Source organism: Stegodyphus dumicola, chromosome 5 (genome assembly GCF_044657685.1).
Source record: "Stegodyphus dumicola isolate Sdum_Otavi_A_Nest chromosome 5, ASM4465768v1".
NCBI lineage: Eukaryota > Metazoa > Arthropoda > Arachnida > Araneae > Eresidae > Stegodyphus > Stegodyphus dumicola.
Window position 1 is genome coordinate 202,796,126 of NC_140772.1, and position 18,212 is coordinate 202,814,337.

At 34.0% G+C, this 18,212-nt stretch overlaps 1 protein-coding gene across 3 annotated transcripts in view; it reads left to right on the top strand.

The window, feature by feature from the left end:
* Positions 1 to 14,164: 14,164 nt before the first annotated feature.
* LOC118186604 (uncharacterized) overlaps positions 14,165 to 18,212 on the top strand; it is a 66,588-nt gene continuing 62,540 nt past the window's right edge. Inside the window, exons 1-2 of one of the 3 annotated variants that reach the window (XM_085817563.1) lie at positions 14,165 to 14,753; positions 14,833 to 14,972. In XM_085817563.1, the coding sequence (XP_085673689.1) occupies positions 14,717 to 14,753; positions 14,833 to 14,972 (177 nt within the window). In that variant the 5' untranslated portion in view covers positions 14,165 to 14,716. The remainder of the gene's footprint in view (positions 14,754 to 14,832; positions 14,973 to 18,212) is intronic. The other 2 variants (XM_085817562.1, XM_085817561.1) reach the window with 2 other exon arrangements.

Consider the following 18,212-nt stretch of genomic DNA (forward strand, 5'->3'; position numbering starts at 1 on the left):
ATACTTTTCATATACTGACAGAAGCAGCAATAAAATTACTTAAGATCCTGACACTATTGCATTTGCAAATTACTTTGAAATATATTATTTACAAAATACATCTAGCTGGGCATACTGTTATAGACTTCACAGTGGTGTTAACACAAACATGCACATCGAACGAATGTACCGAACATTAAAATATATTTGCAAAAAAATTTAAGAGATTGGATAACACTATGTATGGTATTATGAAATTTGTAAGAGATAAAATGATTAATCGCTTAATTACAGCAAATAAAGGTAAATTAACAAGTAAGATTTGGGATTTAAGAATCAGACAGAAAACAAATGAAACACTATGTTTATAAGTAATACAGAATGAGAATGGGTGGTCTGTTTCATAAACACATAATACAGAAATATACACTATACATGAAAGTAACAAAACTTGTACATGTCACATACAGTGCACCGAGTGTAATATATGCATTCATTGATATGTATGCAGCTGTTGTAGATTAATTCATGAGTTTGTAGATATATTAGGTATTTTTGTGGAAGCAAGCAAGATGAAAAATATTCAACGCTTTCGCCAGGAATCAAACCGCGGACCTCTGGATACACATCACACCATGAAGGCATGCCAAGAAGGTGGGAGAAATATTTTATCTCCCCCTTTTAAAGGACGACTGGAGTTTTTATGGGACCTAATCATCAAATCCTGGGTGTGGAGGACAATCATCTAACACCCTTTTAGTTCGAGCGCCACTGTACAGACATTAGAATTTTACATTGGAAGCAAGAGAGATTGAAAAATTAGCAATGGCTTCGCTAGGAATTGAACCGCAGACTTTTGGAATATGCGCCCAGTGTGCAGACCACCACACCAAGAAGGTGGGAGAAATACCTTATATGTTAGGTGGAGTATGTGCAAGCACACTAGAAATACTGCTACTTATTAAATACATTACTTACATCAGCACACTAGAAATATTACTACTTATACTACAACTACAATGCATAATAAATTATCCACTTAGTATAGATGATGAAAATGAATTTTGAATTAAGTAGCCAAAAAAAAAAAAAAATTGCAGATCCTCTCACTGGAACACAGAAAGAATGAACTAACATATTTAGAATTAGTAGATTCATTAAAATCTGACAAACAATGTGATGTGGAACACAGAAAAAATGAACGGTTAATCTTTGGATTATGGTAACTTGGCGAAAATTTGGCGACCAACTCTGCTACAGCAACCTGCTAGTTTTGTTTTGGACGTCATTTTGTTTTCACGAAGTAAAGGCTTTTTTTACTCAACATTTTTTCCAACAATCTGCTAGCCAAATTACGCTTATACTAGAACTTTTGTGGAACAAAAATGTTTAATCATGACGAAGATTAGGTGCGAAATTGAGAGAAAGTGCAGAATCGCCCACTGCTTGCCGCGTTTTTAAGATCTGCACATACACGGTATCATCCATGTACATGTCGACCTATTTTCACTTTAAAAAAAATCCCAGAATTGCACAAAAATGGCATTGCGCACACTCTTGAGTTTATCCATGTACACTGCTAAAGTCTTAGCTAGTAACTTTTATCGCCTTACCAAAATGTCATCAAACTACCTGTTACCATATTCCAAAGATTAGCCGAATGAACTATAACAAACATGTTGAGAATTAGTAGATTCATTAAAATCTGACAAACAATGTGATGTGTTAAACAAGATTCTAAAATCAGCACCTCTACAACTAGAAGCTGCTGATATGTTAAATGCGCAAGAAATACATTTCCCAAACTGCTAATAAAGATATTCCACCTAATAAAAATATAATACCCAAAAGATTCTCAAATACAAAACGAAAAATTAACTGACAATAACTTCTACAGTAACTTCACAGAATGAAGACAAAAATACAGTTCTAAAAATTATTTTGGATCGCAAAATTTTTACACATAATTTCACTGAAGAAACTTAACACATCTAGTGAAAATACAGTGGCTCCCAAAAGTTTTCGTATACTTATGATTTTCATTGAAATATGGTTCTATCCATTAATTTAAAGTAAACTTTCTGAATGAGATTTTAATAATAAGATCTATAATATATTCGTAACAAAATTACATGAAATATTTTTAAAATATAGCGAAACTTTATTTTTAAGAAATTAATAATAAAAAAATGATAAACAATCTCACAAAAGTCTTCGTACACTGAAATATTTTTGGATAAAATCAAAATTAGAATAATCAATTGCTTTTTTTTTAATTTTTACATTCTGGTGGCATTTAAAAAATCGTTTGCTTTAATTGTTTACTGTTTACTTCATAATATTCTATTTATTATGGAAAAATGGGTCGCAGTCATAAAGAAATTACAGCATTCGAAAATTGATCATAAATAAATTTGCAATACAGTCAAAAGTCGTTAATTCGGACACCCATAATTCGGAATGATCTATAATCCGGACCTCAAAACTAAAAACTTTCTGCGCATGCGCCGCGTTGACACATGCGCATAGGCGTTTACGCGTGCGCGTAAGACCTTTTACGACTGCGCATATGAGTGTGCGCAAGTGCAGAATACGTTTTTGCGTGCGCGTTTTATGTATAATGAACGTATAAGCTAAAATTATCTAATTATCTATTTCAGTTAATGTTGATGATTGCGTTGTTCCTTAATTTTCGAATTGGATCCGGCTTATTATTTTTTGCTGACTGTAAGAGCAATTTTATAAAAGTAAGCTTAAACTTTCGAATATATCAAATAGAATTTCCGATATATATTTGCTAATATGTAAAGGATCTAAAGCGAAAGTATGTTTTGGAATCCGAAATCTGTTTATCAATTTCACGCTGCTCGGCGGGGGGGGATCGCCGCTGCGGGCGCGTAATGAATTGGAAGTTGATCTGTCAGTGTTGGAAAATTAGCTTATTTTTAAACCTTTTACTGCATCATCTCTCCTCCTTGAAATGTTTATTTAGTTTAGTCCTTATTTTAATCTAATATAGTAGTTACTTCTACTTCTTTTTCTTGCTGCCACTGTTTGCATTGAGAACGGACTGTTTCAACCTAATTGAGATGCAAAAACGAAACATGATGTTACGTCATCTGAAAAGCCGATTCGTGCCGATAGCTGATTGGTTGCCGTGAGATGACGTCATTCCTTCTTCTGCTATAAGTATCTCGCGTCGCTCTGGCTCAATCCTTCTAGTTCCTGCTTTCCCGGTATTTGAGTGAGCGGTTTCCAGCCCCTTCAGAAGAATGGATGCAGTCCGGTGATTAAAGTGCATTGGTTCTGGTTTGCGAGATGATGGTTCCAGAATAAAGTTCTTCGGCTACCATGTGAGTGACTGCCGAGGGCGGCATCCATGTTTCTTCAATGAAGGCCGGTGAATAAAAAGACGTGAGCGGCGACGACTCCTTGTGCAAACGGGGTTAGGCCTGTTTTAAGTGTTTTCAAGAACTTCATTTAAATTTTCAGGTGTTTTTCTTGGCCATTGATTATGGACTTATTGAATGGGTAGCCAGCTTTATTTTTAGGCCGCATAATTACTGTTTAGGACATTTTTCTTTGTATAGAATGCCAGTGTTTTGGAGACCAGGTAAAAATACTTGATGAATGATGATTATATTATATTTTTCCTAATACTCTAATATTGTTGACATTTATTTTTTGTGTTTTTATTCTTTATTATATTGTTAATAAATTGGTTAAGTTCAAAATCTTTTATTGTCTTCAATGTCTGCACAACATATCTCAGGGAGCTTTCATTGCTACTACTGCTAAATGTTTAATTTCTTTAAACTTTAAACTTTGCTTTAGCATCATTTTGGTTATGGGCCACCAGCTCCTGAGTTATTTTTAGTGCAGACTTTTGAAGTTTAAAGTTAATTTAGGACTTAAGAGATTGGGGGGCGATTTTTTCTTAAAATTCAAATATGGCTACTGTTAGTGTCATGCATAATATTGCTAAACTTGATGCATGTAATTATTTTACATGGTCCAAAGATATGAAGTTTGTCTTGAATGAAAAAAATGCATGGCTTTTGGTCAAAGGTATTGAAAAATGTCCTGATTTAGATGATGTTAAGGGTATTAGAAAAGAAATTATTGCCGACTTTCAAAATAGAAGTCGATTAGCATTATCGTTAATTTATATGAATGTAAGCCCTGAATATAGAAATTTGATATGTGAAATTGATGACCCGGTAGTGGCATGGAATACGCTTGCCAAATATTTCCAGCCAGATTATCGGTCAAGACATATGTCCCTGTTTTCAGAGTTTTTAAATTGTAAAATTAAGCCAAATGAAAGTATTAGTTTCTTTTCTTCTATATTAAAACGCGTAACTGAACAGTTAGCTGATATTAATCAGGCTGTAAGAGACGTATATATATGTTTCCAGTTTCTTAGGTTCCTTCCAGATAAATTTGATCAAGTAGTTCAGAATATTTTGAGGTGGCCAGATGAAAAGTTCATTTTTAAAAATGTTGAACTTGAAATTCTAGCAGAGGAAACGCGTCTTAATTTAAGAGAGATAGATAGGGAAAACTCCAATAAGACTATAGAAGTTCAAAGTACTCACTGTGAACCCAAATTTAAGCAGATTAAAGGGCTCAAGTGTTATAAATGTGGCCGTCCAGGTCATATTCAAAAATACTGTAGAATGAGACGTAACTTTTCCAGATCACCCTCACACCTGCTTCTTCTATTTCCTCAGCTGTATCTAGTAGTAATAAAACATCTTCTAAGTGTAAGAATAAACCCAAGTTGAGTAACAGTAAAAATAATTCCCATGCACAGTCCCATTTTATAGCTCAAGCCAATGTTAACAATTTGGAAGAAAATGATGATAGTTGGATTTTTGATACGGCTGCATCTCATCATTTTTGTAAAAATCGTGAATTGTTTGATACTTTTTCTCCTGTGAAAAATGAGAATATGCTAGTAGCTATTGATGGGGTAACTTTTCCAATTCATGGGAAGGGTACTGTTAAAATGAAATTTGGGGATAGGGTTATTTTGCTTAAAGATGTGTTATATTCACCTGAATTGAGACGAAATTTAATATCTGGACTTAGGGTGGATATCAATGGAGCAAGATTTTATGGTAAAAATGGGCAAATTAAAGTTACTGATGATGAGAATTCAACTTTGTACAAGGCTAAGTTGATAGAAAGTAACTATCATGTGTTCCCGAAAATAATCAAAAAAGGGGGCAAATCTGTGAAATTTGAGGCATCCACAGTTCAGCATAATAATAGTGAATTATGGCATGGTCGGTTTGGTCATATAAATTATGATACTATTGTCAGGACTAGTAAGAGACATTCAGTTCGAGGTCTTCCTGTGTTAAAGCACTCACCTAATTTGTTTTGTGAACATTGCCAAATCAATAAGCAAAGACGAATCTCCTATAGACCTTTAGAAGGTATTCAAGTAAAGAGACCGCTTGAAAGGGTTTTCTCTGATGTATGGGGACCTATTAACATTCCAGGTAGGAATGGTGAACGTTATTTCGTTTCCTTTATTGACGAATATTCTCGTTATGTGGTAGTATACCCCATTGTGGAGAAAAGTCAGGTGTTTGAAGTATTTGAAAGGCATATAGCACGTGCGGAAAGATCTTTGAACCTTAGATTGAAATACTTTAGGACAGACAATGGGCGAGAATATGTTAATGATCAATTCAGGTAATATTGTAATAAAAATGGTGTAAAGCACGAATTTACAGATGTCTACACTCCAGAACAGAATGGAGTTTGTGAGAGATTTAATCAGACAGCTCTAAATAATGTACGTGCAATCTTACACGATAGTGGAATGAGTTCCGAATTTTGGTCAGATGCAGTAATGTATTTTGCATATTCATTTAATAGAATTTGTCATAAGGGCCAAGATAGAACCCCATTTTAATTATACACTAAGCGGAAACCATCAGTACGTCATCTTAAGGCATTTGGAACAATTGCCTATGTAGGAATTCCAAAGGCTAAAAGAAATTCTAAACTTGATCCAAAGGCAACAAAGGGCCGATTGATTGGGTACAGCGTACGAACAAAAGGGTACAAGATTTGGTTGGAAAATGAGCAAAAGGTAGTAGAAACTCTAAATGCTACTTTTAAAGAGTCGATTGGAATGCAGAAAAGTGGCAGTGGAGCTGCACTGGGCACCCTACCTGATTTGGAATCTGAAGAAAGGGTAGAGTTCCAATCTACTGACACTCCAGTTGGCTATTTTCCTGAAATAGAGGAAAGAACCGATACCAATATACCTTCTTCTACAATTGACACCGACACTCAATCTACATTGAGACAAGTAACTTGGCTTCGTAAACCTGTTCCAAGGCCAGACGGCACTCGTACGGATGTGTATTATTTTGAGAGGGGGTCTAATCAAAGACTACGATCACCAAATGATTTAGAAAGGTATTGCACTGAACATAATATTCAGTATGATCCTACCTTGTTTGATTTCAAGGGAAGCAATACTTATAGTGGTGACATCGACCCAACTGGTACTCCTTCAACGTCGTATACCCGAGATAGCTGACTAGATGTTTCAATTCCAAACACTTATAACCAGGCAATGAAATCCACAGAAAAGCTTAAATGGATAGAGGCAATGGAAGAAGAAATGGCCAACATGCGAAAGCATAAGGTATGGCATCTTGTTCCACTTCCTAATGACAAGACTCCACTAGGTTGCAGGTGGATTTTCAACATTAAACGAGACGAATTTGGAAACATTGTTCGTTTTAAAGCTCGTTTAGTGGCTCGGGGTTATTGGCAAATTAAATACGATACCTATGATGAAACCTACTCTCCTGTAGTCAACTTTTCAGTAATAAGGCTCTTTTTCTCCCTTTTAGTTGCACACCTTGGATGGGCAAATATACAATGTGACGTGAAAAGTGCCTATCTCTATGCTCCTTTATCAGAGGAAATTTACATGTCCCAACTTCAGGGTTTTGTGGAGCGAGATAAAGAAACTTTTGTGTGTCGCTTAGATAGAGCCTTGTATGGTTTGCATCAGAGTGGCCGATTATGGTACTACGAGTTGGATAGAACACTATGTAACCTAGGGTTTATCAAGTTTGAGTGGTGTAATTGTGTCTATCGTTTTAAAGATTTTGTCATTCTGTTGGTTTATGTTGATGATATAGTTGTGTTTGGGAAAAGTGAAGTTCAGGCCAAAAGGATATTAAAAGTCCTGAGTTCACATTTTGATTTGAAAATTTTAGGTAAAACAAGAAAGCTTCTGGGTGTGGAGTTTGAATATGAGAAAAATAGTGTTTTAATTCATCTTTAATTATATATAGAAGACTTAGTTGATCGATTTAAGTCTTTTAAAATACAAATTACTTCCCTTCCAATAGTTAAAGGTGTGAAATACTCAAAGTCTCAAAGTCCCAGTACACAAGAAGAAACGACTGAAATGATGAATTATCCTTATAGAAATGTTTTGGGATGTCTTTCGTTTCTTTGCAATCGTACTCGTCCGGATATAGCTTATGCTGTTAATATATTTTCTCAGTTCCAAAGCAATCCTGGTAAGTTTCACTGGGAAGGATTACTTAAACTTTTAGGGTACGTTTCCAATACCAGACAGCACAAACTCAAGCTGGTATGCAAGGAACTGAAGCTCAATATATATTCAGATTCGGATTTTGCTTCAAGCAGGGATGATATGGTGTCTATTGGTGACAAATAGCTTTGTTGGGAGAATCACCTGTATCTTGGCGTACATTTAAAGAAAGGGGAGTGAGTTTATCTACTATGGAGGCTGAATTTATCTCCATGACTGAATCAGCAAAAGAATTAGTTTGGTTTAAAAACATTTTGGATGAATGCATTCAGTTTAAGATTGCAAGTAACTATGTTTCGAGGCCAATATTGTTTGCTGATAACATGGCTGCTATATGTTTTACAAAATCACCCATTGAAAACTCAAGGACAAAACATATAGATGTGAAACTATTTTTCATTCGTGATCTATTGAACAGGGAAATTTTTGATTTAAAATATTTCCCAAGTAAAGATAATCTGGCTGATCCCATGACAAAACAGCTGACTAAGCATAACCTGATAAGATTTTGTGGAACAATTTTCTTATGAAATTTGTTTTTGTGTGTATTTAAATTAAGAGTTTTGTTTATTTGAAACTAATATGTTATAAGTCATATTATGATGGATATTAGGTAAATGTAAAATTGTATAGTGTAGAATGTTGTATGAGTGACCAGGGCCCTGGGTAAAAGTATTGAGCGTGTGATCATATATGTCTTTGTATTGTTCTGTAACATGTTGGACTTTCTTGCTACGGTAAAATTTTTGAATAATGGGATAAGATTTTCCCAAAGAAAAATTTTTTTAAAATTTCTGAATGAAATTGTGATTTATTTATTCTTGTTTTGAATTTTGTAAAGATACTGGCATTCGGGTTTTATTTCAGGTCGGAGATGATGATGTGGGGGGCATTTGTTGGAAAATATAGCTTATTTTTAAACCTTTTACTGCAGCATCTCTCCTCCTTGAAATGTTTATTTAGTTTAGTCCTTATTTTAATCTAATATAGTAGTTACTTCTACTTCTTTTTCTTGCTGCCACTGTTTGCATTGAGAACGGACTGTTTCAACCTAATTGAGATGCAAAAACGAAACATGATGTTACGTCATCTGAAAAGCCGATTCGTGCCGATAGCTGATTGTTTGCCGTGAGATGACGTCATTCCTACTTCTGCTATAAGTATCTCGCGTCGCTCTGGCTCAATCCTAATGCAACTTCATGTGTCAAAAATATTTACGCAGGTATTCCTCAAGGGTCAATTTTAGGCCCGCTTTTTTACATCATCTATACCAACGATTTCCCTTGCTTTTCCGAGGATACAAATGTTCTCGCAGCCAGCTACGCTGATGATACAGCGATAGCCACCAAGTCTCTAAACCCAGAGTATGCCTTGTCAAGAATTCAGGCGAAAATCCCTGCTATTGAGGGGTGGTGCAGTCGCTGGAAAACGTGCATTCAGCCAGAAAAGTCCAAGATTCTACTCATCCGAAATCGCAGACGGAGGAAACGGGTCAGAACTTAGGTTAAACTTTTTGGCAAAATCATCCCTACAGTTGATAAAGCTAATTACCTAGGAGTTACCCTTAACAAGAACTACAATTGGAAGGATCATATGCTTAGAGTAAGCGGAAAAGCACACGGGATCATTTTCAGGCTTTTTCCTCTCCTAAAGAATGAAAACCTCACACTCAGACTAAAAAAGAGGGTTTATGAAACTGTCATCCGACCCATTCTCACGTATGCTTCCCCAGCCTGGGCAAACTACAAAGCAAACGAAATTAGCAAACTCCAAGTGCTTCAAAATAAGGTGCTAAGAAGCATCACAAAAGCTCCTTACTATGTTCGGAATAGGACTCTCCACTCCGACTTGAAAATAGATACTATTCAGGATTACCTCAGCAGAATAAACAACTTTTTAATAATATTATCAATGTGAATCCCGCTAATTTCACGGACATTCTTATCTACGAAATCCTGGCTGAAGACAAAAACCTCCGCCCATTTGCCGCCCACCTCTTGAGTTCAGAATTCTAAGTTCCAGTTTTCTGGTTTTCAAGCAGCATCAATCGGGGTCAGTTTCTGAGGGTGACCTCCCACGTGACTGGCTCCGACGAATGAACAGTTAGTATTCGGGCCATCCTACACAGGTCATCCGAAGTTTCTTTCTCCGGCCCCTGCTTGGCGGATTCCATCCAAGATGTAGCAGTACAGGAGCAAAGTGCTTCTTTTTCTCTTTTTCTCTCTCCAGCACACTTCTTCCTCCACGAGAGAAAATTTCTTTCAGGTTTCTACTCTGTCAGGCCCCACATGGGATCACATCAGGAACTGGCGAGAGCAGGACTTTAATTTCCTGCTGAAAGCCAGTATAACCGCAAAGTTCCAAAGGCTCAATCCTTCTAGTTCCTGCTTTCCCGGTATTTAAGTGAGCGGTTTCCAGCCCCTTCAGAAGAATGGATGCAGTCCGGTGATTAAAGTGCATTGGTTCTGGTTTGCGAGATGATGGTTCCAGAATAAAGTTCTTCGGCTACCATGTGAGTGACTGCCGAGGGCGGCATCCATGTTTCTTCAATGAAGGCCGGTGAATAAAAAGACGTGAGCGGCGACGACTCCTTGTGCAAACGGGGTTAGGCCTGTTTTAAGTGTTTTCAAGAACTTCATTTAAATTTTCAGGTGTTTTTCTTGGCCATTGATTATGGACTTATTGAATGGGTAGCCAGCTTTATTTTTAGGCCGCATAATTACTGTTTAGGACATTTTTCTTTGTATAGAATGCCAGTGTTTTGGAGACCAGGTAAAAATACTTGATGAATGATGATTATATTATATTTTTCCTAATACTCTAATATTGTTGACATTTATTTTTTGTGTTTTTATTCTTTATTATATTGTTAATAAATTGGTTAAGTTCAAAATCTTTTATTGTCTTCAATGTCTGCACAACATATCTCAGGGAGCTTTCATTGCTACTACTGCTAAATGTTTAATTTCAGCGCAGATGTTTTTATTTTATTTGGCTTATAATTCCTTACCAAATGTAGTATTTCATCTCGATATGCTCCGTCTTTGATATGATTTAAAACAAGTTCCTCGTCATTATAATTTGCTTTCGATAGCGAAGAAAGTAACAGAGGTTATTGAAAACGAAAAAATGTCGATTGACAAATTAATCGGTGTTCTCAACACAGCAATTATAGGACTTGAACAGCGGAACTTTGTAACTGAACAAGAAATTATGTCTGTTTAATAGAATTAAAGAGAAAGTATGATCACATGAAACGAAGCAAAACTTAAACAACTTACATTGAAAGAAATGTTTAATAAAGTAAACAAATAAGTATTAAGCTTTTTCTTTTTGCAACTTTTGATACCCTTTAGATCATAATTATTCTTTATTTCATAAATCACCGTTTCATATTTTTAATTTTAGAATTTCTGCATGCCATCTTACGAGATTTAAACTGATGATCTATAATCCGGAAAAATCGATAATCCGGAATCGCTGAAGTCCCGACGAGTCCGGATTAACGACTTTTGACTGTATCAATATTATAATATTAAATAAATTTGAGATATCAATAAATTAGTTAATTTACCCCATTCTACAGTGTAGTATGTGATAAAACGCTTTAAAGAAGAAAATTGGATTGAAAACAAGGTAAGAAAAAGTCGACCGAGAAAGTTAACTAAACGTGATGAGGGATTTATTCTTAGAAAATTTGTAAAAAGCCCGCGTTTGAGTTCTGTAAAAGTTTCTGCAGAATTTAATGCAAAGTTTTCTACTTTGATTTCACCTGAAACTGTTCAACGAGTTCTCAGAGAAACTGGATTACACGGGCGTTCTACCCGTAAAAATAATTTTGTTAGTAAGAAAAACAGAAAGCTTAGGCAAACAGAAAGCATTCGCAAAAATCAATGATAAATACACCCGAAACGTACTGGAATAATGTCCTATTTGCTGACGAAAGCAAATTTAACATTTTTGGTTCCGATGGTCGAATAACTGTATGGAGAAGAAAAAATGAGGAACTTCATTCTAAGAACTTAGTTGGAACAGTTAAGCATGGCGGTGGAGGTGTTCTTGTGGGGGGGGGGGCATGACAGCATCAGGACTAGGTAATTTGGTATTTATTGATGGCATAATGAATCATTCTTTTTATTTAAATATTTAAGAGACAATTTAAAATTATCAGCCCAAAATTTGGGTATTGGAAACAACTTTATTTTTAATCATGATAACGATCCTAAGTATACGGCTCTCAACGTTTGCCAGTAGTGTCTCTATAATTGTCCACAGGTTTTGAAAACACCACCTCAGTTGACAGATTTAAACCCCATAGAACACATTTGGAAAGAGCTGGAGGTTAGAATACGAAATCACAACATCAAAATGAAAAGCGAACTCAAAACAGCCATGATGGAAAGAATGGGTGAACATTGATACAGAAATTACCCCCCCCCAAAAAAAAAAAACTAGTAAAATCTATTCCCAGATGTTTGAAAGCTGTTGTGGATGCTAAAGGATATCCTACTAATATTAATTTAAAGAAAAATGAAAACATTTACTAATATGTCAAGATTTTTTTTGAAGTGTACGAAGACTTTTGTGAGATAAAATGTTTGTCATTTTTTGATTATTAATATCTTAAAAATGAATTTTTGCTATATTTAAAAAATATTTCATGTAATTTTGTTACAAATAGATTACAAATCTTGAACATTGTAAGTCTCATTCAGAAAGTTTACTTTTGATTAATGGATAGAGTCCTATTTCAATGAAAATCATAAGTGTACTAACACTTTTGGGAGCCACTGTATTTTAACAATAGTCATTAGTACCTATTCACAATTCCTTTTGTCCATTTTTATGATCTAAAATATCATCTTTCAGCTGCCTGTAAGTGAATCAAAATCGTAAAAGCAACCTTGTATTTAGCGTAAGTAGAGTGAAACAATTGATTTCGAGGGCAGCTAAAGGTCCCTCATCATCAGGAGAAAGAAATACCTAGAAAGAAGAAAATAAAGGAGAAGGAGTCTCAGAAACACGTGATCCTTATCAGCACTGCACGTGGTTATAACTGTATTTTTAATCAATGTTGCACTGGCCGCCTACTTTTACTGAGCCAGGCTATCTGATCAAGCATAAAGGACAAGAAAAATTAGAGAAGTTAAAATAGGGAGCGAGGGGCAAATGCACCTTCACGCTCAAAATCTGAACATCAAATAATGAATGTCTGTATGTGTTTTATATGTGTCAGATGATATTTTTTTCTTATTTATATAATACTCTCTCTCTCTCTCATTCTTCAGAACTTCTCTTTAATAATAAGATAATTCCAACTCTGATCCTTAAAATGATCAGGAACAGATGTAGAAGGTCAGAACAGGGTTTTGAACCTTTATCTCAGGTCCTCGTGATAGGCTGATGTATTCTGTGATTAATGAGTAAGTCTATTTTTGTTCATCCTCCTTGCATTACTGTCTTCCTTCCCCCCCAAGTTCAACAATACCAAATATTGTCCATATAATCAATCATTCATTGACTTTTATACTATTCAGTCAATAGATTATTACCAAACGTTTTAATGTAGATAAATATATTTTGGAGAAACTGAGTCAATCCCAAATTTGAACAGTAAGCAATATTTTCTACTATAGGAAACGGGAGGAAACATATTTGTCAAGTTTTTTATTTTCTAATTATTCAACCCCATGTTCATTCACATGTTGTGCACTGGCCATTTTATTATGTGTAGAATTGTTTAAAATGAACTGAACATTGTAACAATCTCATCACAGTTTTTTGAATTGCCACATGCTGCTACATTTTTATTTTGGGGTTTTAATTATTAATAGCATTAAATAATAGAAACCTTAAGTTTTTTTTTATACTAACTAGCTTTATATACCTGGTATGTACCTTTAATAAGGCTTACTTGTACATTATATAAACTTGTATTTTATGCCAATCAGTCCCCCTCCCCACACATGTTGATATCAGCGTATGTTGCACACATGTTGATGCCACATGTTGATTTATACGTATTCCTTACATTTTACAGCAATAATTCATAAGTTTGTCTTATGGATATCTGATGTGTGAAGGAATATGTGAAGAACACGTTTCCCCCCTTTCGGGGCCGAATTTTGAAAACGTTTGAAATTGGTTTTTAGGTATTCATATTCCATACATTTTAAAGCAATAACCTTATGTACATCTGTTTCTTCCTTATATGAAAAAGCATAAAAACACGTTTTGCCCACCGAATGTTAAAAAATCGCTTCTTAAATGACATCTTCGGTACAAAAGGAATAAGCTCCTAAGTTTTGATATCTGTATCTCTAATAGCTTTGGGCTGTAGGTGAATAAATCATGAATTCTTCCTTTATGTAAAGATTTATAATAAAACATCTGAACAAATAAATATGTATACCAATTAAAAAGAAAACTATTTCAGAAAAACTAACCAAAGAAATTAATTTACACTCAGTAATGCGCACCCAGTTCGTAACGTTTTAAACGCACGGCATTTAAAAAAAAATCAGCTTTGACCACGCCGAGCTCCTTGGAGTAAACAAGCTGCACGTGAATCTGCGCAAATGATCAGGGAGGAATCGGGAGGAAACTAGTACGTCGATCGGTGTGTCGTGCCAGTGGAAGTAATGGCGGCTTGTGAAAAAGGAGCTTTTTTCAGTCACACCAAATGTAAAGAAAAAAAAAATTACGTAGCTATTCTTTTGGGGAAAAAAACATATGATTGTATAGGATTATTATTATTGTTGTTACTGTAATTATGTTTCATCTGAATGAAGAACTTCCAGAAAATATGACTAACAACTTCTAAATCGTCTTTTTTTGGGAGGGGTTATTGATATGGAAATTTTTTGTCGATAAAGCATTTCTACCATCGTTTTAAAAATCTGAAGCTTAAAATTAGCTATCATCATTACGTAACAACCTTCTTTGTTATTCTTCAGAGCTTGTCTTTTGAAGCAAAAACTTACTTTAAAATTGGTCGTGTCGATAGGGGTTAGCGAATTAAACCTTGGCGAGTATGGACTGGAATAGCGCCAACGATTCCTGATGGTTTGTTTACTTACGCATTGTTAACGTGTGTTTGTGCTAATACTTTTAAATATCACAACGTGTCCTGCCGAGATGCCTAGTTTCCAAGGAAAAGTTGTGTTAATTACAGGTATTAATTGGAAGATGTGTTATATAGAAAACTACCATTACGATTATTCAGATTTTTAATTTGACTTCTCAATTTTTAGGTGCTTCCTCTGGTATTGGTGCTGGAACGGCTGCACATTTCTCTGCTTTAGGATGTAATCTTAGTATAGTTGGTAGAAATGAAATAAATTTACAAAAGACTGCTGAAAATTGTACAAAACTTGGAGCCGATTGTTCAAAAGTAAACAGCTTTTGCTATTCTAAAATCTTTCTTTAGCTTTTAAGGAAATTATGTATACGGGTACTAATTGTTTGCGTTGTAGTAGCATATCGCTGTCTTCAGTTGGGAGCGGACAGTTCAGTGCTATGACCGACATTTAATTTTTGTTTCTGTTGAAGTAATCTATTGATTATTCTACTGATTATCGACGTATACTGAAAGTTACTAGTTAGAAATTGCGCCAAGAGTCGTCAAAATTGTATCACCAACTGAAGATTAACCTTGAAAAGGCTTTTCTGTCCATACGAAAATGAATATTTTTTATAATATTTCCTTTTCCAAGCAGTCACGATGTAACCATTTAGTAGCATTGCAGATTTGGCGACTAAGTAAGGTGACCGCTTTAACAAGGAAGTATCCCTTTTTGTTTCACTGAAAATATTCAGTTACAGTTTAATTTGATTTAACAATCCATGTCTCGCACACTGTCTATGAGAAAATTTTCTTTGTTGCAGATAATACTGAAAATTCGACTAATTATATTAGCAGGGGAAAATATATTATTTGTGTTTTTAATAAAATATTTAATTAAAAACTTGCAAAATGGGAAGTAAATATATAATATCAAAGACTAATGTTTCTTGCATTGCACATATGTGAAAATAGAAATGCATGAACCCTGTATATTAAGATGAAAAGTTCCAAAAACTTAAAAAATAGTAAAAATTTTTATGTGTGTGTGTGCATTAGAGATTATAATCAAAGAATAGTACTTATTTAAAAGGGTCATCATTTTTTTTTAAAGCAGAAAATGCACAAAACATTTGGAAAAAGAAATGGAGGGATGGAGATAAATAAAATTTTTATTGCCAAATAAATGTTTCCTTTAACTGTAGAGTTTGTGTAGAAGAATGAATTTTCTAATACACAAACACAAGGCTTTGAGAAGATGTTTTCCACTGCATAATACAGTGGAGTAATGAGCATAACTGGCACCCGGGGAAAAATACCTTTTGGCGCCTCTCTACGAGCAATGCCCGGGGCATCATACACCCCCTTGCCCCCCTCGCTACGCCACTGACATAATGTCAAGATCCCCATTTAAGAGCTTTTCACAGATAAAATGAGGGGAAGTTCAGAGAATTGCTCACTGCTTGGCACATTTTTAAAAATTGCGCAAACTCTGTATCCATGTACATATCGGCCTATTTTCACTTAAATAAAACACCAGAGAATTGCACAAACTTGGCATTGTGCACTCCCTTGACTCTGTCCCAGAGCTTAAATTGTGCCGGAGCCCGGCTATTTTAATTCTAGCCAGAGCGCACCGGAGCCCTAAGTAAGAAGGCTCCGGTACTCTTTTTAATATAATGGAACAATTATTGCAGTAAAAATTTGATGTAGAAAATTTTATTTTTAGCAATAAAATTATATAAAAAATCCTTTATTAAATATTAATTTATCTCTTTAAATTTTATTTAATTTTAATGAGTTAATTATTTTAATAATTAATTAAATAATTATTAACTAATTTGATACTCATTAAGTATTTAATTTTTAAATTATTAATGATTTTAATAGTCATTTTATTTATTTATTCCTGTTCCTCTTTCCTGATCGTCTTTCAAAGGGCTTCGGCACTTCTACTTTTAGAAATGAAGCCCTGCTGTGTACCCTTTCTGTGTGCAAAAAATGGAAAACATTTCATTAAAAAATTTCATAGCATCAGTTTGGCGCCCCATGGATGCTGTGCCCGGGGACCATGGAGGTAGGAAGTAAGATGGAGTTGCCCTAAACAAGTTTCTCCCGTACTCTGCTCTGAAGCACCGGAGATCCCTACGTGGTGACCAAAACATTGGGTCATTTACCATTGAGTTCAATGGGATATGACGCGTTCGGATGTAAATATTTTGTAATTACGTCGTAAATATACATATAAATGTATATATTTTCTTTTTCTACAACAGAGTCCTAAGTATATGAAAACAAGATATTTTTAAACAACATTTCATTCTGAATGGAATTAAATGCTATACTTTTAACAGAACAGTTTTCTCAGAATGGTTTAATTTGAATGAAATATTTTCACAAGTTTTCGTTAATTACATTAGAAAAAAAAATTAAGGTAATTCGATTTTGTTCGGTTAAGGTGCAAAAATTAAGATCAAAGTTTATTGTATTATTAATATTAAAATTATGCAGTATTTCTTTTCTATTTGTAGAGCTTCTTCCTAAAATACTTTCTTAAATATGACATGATTTTTTTGTCTTCTGAAGCATCTTTTAAATCGAAAAAAAGTCAATTTATAATTAATGCTCTATTCTGTTCATTTTAAATTAGAGAATTATTAGGAATTAGCGAAATACTTTAAATAGTACTTGACTTTCTCTGAACATTTCTGAAAAAAAAAAAAAAAAAAAAAAAAAAAGTTTTTTTTTTTTTTTTTTTTAAGTATTATTTAAAACCTGTAACTGAGTTATTATAAAATGTAAGGGGAAATAATTCTTTTAATTATACTTATCACATTTTTTTTACCCTTCATTTTAACAATACATATTCCAAAACTCTTTATTACGTTCTTAAGTGTGCATCTCATAGCATTTGCTTTACAATACCTTTTAACAGATTGCTTTCCAATATGAACAATTCTTGCTTAAATAGTTTTATAACGTATTTGTCAACAGGATTTCAATTTATGTTTACAATTCAATATTAAGGTTATTATATATTTAGATAACATTTATAATCATTATAAATTAGATACATTTAATAATTAGATTTCTTCATAGTACTTTCACAGTTGTTCATAAGTGAATAAGTTCTTCATTTCAAATACATTTATAAATAATTTAATGAATATTTATGTATTTTGTCAAAGGCAGATACATGCTTTTTGCAATAATATGCAACAATAATATATGGATGTGAAAAAAAATTGTTTTATTTAAAACATTTTGGCGTTTGGAAAATAAAATAAAAGTAGCGAATACTCTATCAAGGGTATCGAAAGACGTATACAATTTTAAATGTACTGAAGGTATTTTTCATTCTTTAAGCATAACATTTTTCTTAAAATCTATATTTTTCTAGTTCACCAGTTTAGAATTTTATAAAACAAATTCATAATCAAAATCGTGCTGTTGTTAGTTATCGAAAAATAACCAAGATGTGATTTTTGCGGAAATGTCACTACACTATACAAATTGCTATTATCCATCACACTCTGAATGTTTCTTTCATGCAAAAGTGTCCCTTTTTCA